Raw genomic sequence first — 5061 nt, forward strand, 5'->3', positions numbered from 1 at the left:
GCACCTAAAACTAATGCCCTAAACAAGCATAAATTACTAAAGAAAACCCTACCAATTATTCAAAAATCATATTTCCAAACATGAAAGTGGGAGACACTTCAGATCACATGTAAACACATCATACTTGCATACAATTTGATTGGACAACATGTTACTTACAATTCTCTTTTCTTAAATAACATTTGGGATCCCCAACAGATGAACTAATGTAATTAACTGATTAAATGTCTGATATGCAAAATTAAACAGGTTCATGTTTGCAATACGTTGAGATCAGATGAGAGACTGCTCCATAGTTTTAAAAGCTATCTAGGTCAAATACAAGTTACTCAAAAGATTTGTTCAAGTCCAAAGTTTGCAACAAACTTGCCTCTATTTCACTACTTTATTTACATCCCAAGGTTTTTTGAAACATTCAGGTATTCTAAATATGAAAACCAGGAATCATAATAAGCAATAGCTAGACAATGTTTAAACAATTCAAGAATCAAATGATTGGCTGACTGTAAGAGCTCAAATGCTTCCTACCAGTTCATCTCAAACACAATAGAAAAATTCATTATCTCAGTCAGTCCACAAGATTTCAACTAATACATTCGAGTTTTCAAACATCAATGCCAGATGAAAGAACTCATTCACGCAAAGGACTCGGATCTAGTCAAGAATGGAAGATGTTAAACTGAATTAAATTTAGACAAATGACAAAACCACCGATATGTGCTCATGCTTTTTCCATGCTTAGCAAAAGCTGATCCCAGAACAAACAAAAATCCCAATGTTATGCATAAAAGCATCAAACCAAGACTTAAATATCCTAATAATGTCAAAGAAAAGGCTTGGTTGGATGACTTTCCTGCTATCAATTAACGAGAATCACTCAGATTGATATCATTTTATGCCCAAAGCTTGTTACACCCCCCATATAATACAATTATAACAATAAATTACAAGGACATACATAAATACAAACAAAGAAATGTGAGCCATTACATTCATTCATTATACAAATCTGAGTGAAACCAACATACTTGTTGCCCAAAGCAAAAGCTCGTTACACCCCCCCCCATATAATACAATTTATAACAATACATTGCAAGGACATATATGGAAACAAAGAAATGTGAGCTATATTACATTCATTCATTACAAAAATCCATGTGAAACAAACATACTTGCTGAAATTAATCAAATGAGACCAGAAACATAAGGATGTCAAAACTCATATTGAAAAGAGTTCATAAACTAGGATATCTCGTTAATAATTGAGCAAATACATGTACGGAGTTAACCAAGATGTCTAGCTAACTACAACATATTCATGATCGGAGTAACAAACCAGACAATCCAGTTACTCAATGCTGAGATAAGAATCAGGCATCTCTGAAGCTTTCAATAGCAACATCCATGAGAAACAAAATAATAAAAGACTCCTTCAAAAAATAATCTAACACAGAATCAGACTTTGATATCAGCCAGGAAAATAAATCAATCAAGAAACAGCTTCTCTCAAAAACCTTGAGTTAAATTAAAAAGCCTGCTCATTACAAGTAAATCCCTGACCCTATCACATAAAAAGCATATGATCCTTTCAGACACCAACAAAACAAAGACTCATTCAAAAATTTACCAAAGATTATCCATAGTCAAGGAAGCTCTAATTAGTGATGTTCTGCGACTTGTTTAAGATGACTCCTTCATACTTCACTTGGAACCATTTCATGGAATCTTCTTTGGTGACCCTGTGCTGGATGCCAACACGTGTCTTGGCTCTCTTCCTCCTTCCTACTCTATAACCAGCCCGCTCAAGAACAACATAGAAATCCATACCATAAATACCAGTTGAGGGATCATACCTGCAGTTAGGCACAGATTAACATTAATATTCAAAAATAAGTTTATAACCGATTTATGAATCTTTTATTACAGGTCAATATTGGTAAAATGATTATTCAAAAAATGCAAGCTTGATAAAAGGTAACCTTCATAAATTCGCATGTCAAACTTTCTCTTAAGCAATTTCACCAACATATTTAACTTTCTAGAATATTTCTTTAACCAGAAGATGTCATTGAAACCAGGTAGAAATACAAATGCATAGTAGAAAATTGAAATATGACAACTTGGTTAATTATATGAAGATTCTAGCTAAATTGCAACAACAATCATTGGAGGTATTTTTTGCACTAAAATTACAATTTGTAAATTCTGAAACTACTTTGGAGTGATGCAGCAAAATAATTTCAACAGAACAGGAAGAAAATTGATAAATAATAAAAGCGCAAACTCAGCATCTTAATCGAGTAGTCGACATAGGAATAGAAAATGCACTTATAGAGGGAAAAACTCACTTGATGCCCAGATCAATGTGTTCTTGAATACCAAATCCGAAGCATCCAGTGTCACTGAAGTTTCTCCTCAACAGTTCATATTCCTTCACCTTCAGACCTCTCTCAAGAAGTTCCATAGCTTTAGCCCCACGTACAGTCACATAGCAAGCTATCTTTTCATTTCTTCTGATGCCAAAAGATCTAACAGTGTAGCGAGCTGCAGATACATCCAGGAATTTAGGAAGAAAACACGTTCAGATTTATTAGGCAGCACAAAAAGTATACATGCCATCAACATTGACAAAAATAACAAACGACGGCCACATGGAGTGGGTTAGTGGCCAACCAATAAACAAACCAAAAAAAGCAATTACAACAGACAGAGAAAAACGGCATACCTTTAGAGAAGACGGGAGACTGTCCACTAAGTTGCTCGAGAACCTTAAAGACAATGAAAATTCAAATTTACCAAAATGTACAATAAACAAGTGAATGTTAGTAAGAAAGATACCGATCTATGTCAAAAAAAAGTAACAGTAGATAACATTTGTAAGATATTTGTACCTTGGCAGCCCTGGTAAGACGATCTCCACTCTCTCCAACTGAGATGTTCAGGACGAGCTTCTGAACTTTGATCTCACGCATAGGGTTAGCAGCTTTCTTCTCTGAGACGGCCTGCAACGAAGCAAAAGAAGATAACTACGACATAGAGAGCAAGAAACAAGACAGAGAATGGACATGCTGGAAACATCTGGAATGAGAATAATATCGTACACAGAGAGAACGAGAAGGTTAATCGACGAGAGGTGGGAGAAGAAGACTGTCATATATTTCGAGTAGATAAACGAGAATTCGAAAGACGGAGAAGTCAAAATTAGGAGATGCGTACATGTAACGGCACATCTACGTTAAAACCCGAGAAAAGCAAATCTGATGACTAAAAATTAAGATATAACAAAGGAAATGAGATGAATATCGACGCTGGTAAACACAAATCGGAAATATCTCGGCTGGACGAAAGGATAAACAGGAAAAACCAGAGAAATGGAAGGAGAAATTCATAAGCGAAGCAGATGGACAACAGCGAAAGATGGAGAAGCCTAAAGTGACAAGCATAAACAAGACACTCCGAATCCTGAAGACATATGAGAAAGACAGGCAGACAGAAAGAGAAGAAAGAACGAAACTCCATAGCTAGAGAAACGAAGCAAGGGCAGGAGCCAGAGAGAGAGAGAGAGAGAGAGAGAGAGAGAGAGAGATGGAAGGGAATAGAAGAGATTCTCTTACCATGATCAAGCGTTGATCTTCTGTGAGACCTCTGTCAATGTCTGAGAAGCTCGCGTTGGAGTTTCTGTAAAATCAGAAGAAAGAGGAAGAAGCAGGAAGCGGCTCGTTTACAAAAGGAGTGAAGAATTAGGGTTTCGGTCTAACCCTGGTTAACGGAACCGCACACAGTGGTTAACTTAACCATACCCTGTGGTTAAAACCCAACCCAACCCAACCCTCTTCCCTTTTAGAGTCTCCACCAAGGAAAAGACAACTTATTTATTGCCTTCACGTTTTAACTTTTGTTCACACTCTGTGGAGCTAGTTTTTTTCATTTTACACAAATTAGAGTTGCCTGAACGGCTTCACGGCTCCTGGGAACCACCACATTTACATGAGAGGCTTTTATCACTCATTGTACGGTGGGTATCCTCCAAAGAGGTTTTTTTTTGTTGGCTTGTCACGTAGAAAAGTGCGAAGAAAACCCCTCCTTCTGTGCTTGATTTAGAGTTTACTTCTTGTTGTTGCAACGGGATTAAACATTGCCAGCTTGTCGTTTCCTTTGAAATGGATTCTGTTTCCTCGAATCCTGCTTGTTACTTGTTACAGCAGCCCCCCATCCGGGCAATGCATCTCGATGCACCAAACTATAGAAACAAATTCACTCGAGTTTTATGGTGTCCCTCGTCTAGTTGTTTCTGTTGAATGTACTTCAACATAGAAAACAACTCAATGGAACCATGTGAAGTGCCCTACCATTTAAGTTTTTGAATTGCTTCACTAGATCTTGAGACAAGTTATTGGCTTATTAAGGAAGATAAAACATCATTAGTGCCCCATCTCTCCCTCTCTGTCCATGAATATTACTTGTCTTAATTGCAAAACATATAGCTATAATGGGTGGTGGATTGGTGGTTGAATATAAAACTAGCCCCATTTGATTCCCTACCATATCCCCCATCACTTAAAGTTCTGTAAATGAACCTATTTCATCGAGCTACCTACAAATCAATGCAAATGGTGGCAATTATTTACATGATGCAAAAGGTAGCAAGTGCATGATATGTTGGTCTCCCTTTAAGTTTTTAACCCAATAAATCTCAGTCATAAACCTTACGAACACCACTAATTTAGAAATGTCATTACCAAATGCAATTGTTGGGGACGCATCCTTTCTATCAACCTACTCTTTTGACCTATGTATATTTGGGGTCTCTATCTCTCTTATTCAATTTACTCTCAACCTCAACATCTAGGTCATGAATCTCCCTAACGCCACTAATTTAGGTTGTCATTACCAAATGCAAAGGTTGAGAACGTGACCTTCTTGTCTATGTCATGCAACCTAGTCACTTGAGCTATGTATGTTTGGGCTCTCTATCTCTTGTCTTGTATACTCTCTCTCTCTATATATATATAATATACATATAGAGCATATATTATAATGGCACGATGTGGAATGTGTTGC

General features: G+C 36.9%; 1 protein-coding gene across 1 annotated transcript; it reads right to left on the minus strand.

Moving 5' to 3' along the window:
• Positions 1-1481: 1481 nt before the first annotated feature.
• Positions 1482-3738, minus strand: LOC147856835 (large ribosomal subunit protein uL5y/uL5x/uL5w). The gene is made up of 5 exons (XM_087328641.1): positions 3615-3738; positions 2892-3002; positions 2726-2768; positions 2349-2544; positions 1482-1853 (listed from the first exon to the last, which is right to left on the minus strand). The coding sequence occupies exons 1-5, from the start codon at positions 3615-3617 to the stop codon at positions 1655-1657; spliced, it is 552 nt and encodes a 183-aa protein (XP_087184767.1). The 5' UTR covers positions 3618-3738; the 3' UTR covers positions 1482-1654.
• Between the last annotated feature and the right edge of the window lie 1323 nt (positions 3739-5061).

This window comes from Azolla caroliniana, unplaced genomic scaffold (genome assembly GCF_043228905.1).
Source record: "Azolla caroliniana isolate FFs.n. ecotype wild unplaced genomic scaffold, voAzoCaro1.0.p SCAF_12, whole genome shotgun sequence".
Taxonomy (NCBI): Eukaryota; Viridiplantae; Streptophyta; class Polypodiopsida; order Salviniales; family Salviniaceae; genus Azolla; species Azolla caroliniana.

Coding starts and splice junctions, on each gene's coding strand:
- LOC147856835 (XM_087328641.1), bottom strand. Junction 2,545..2,725: donor GTCTCCCGTCTTCTCTAAAG/GTATGCCGTTTT, acceptor ATGTATCTGCAG/CTCGCTACACTGTTAGATCT. Junction 1,854..2,348: donor CACATTGATCTGGGCATCAA/GTGAGTTTTTCC, acceptor GCCTAACTGCAG/GTATGATCCCTCAACTGGTA.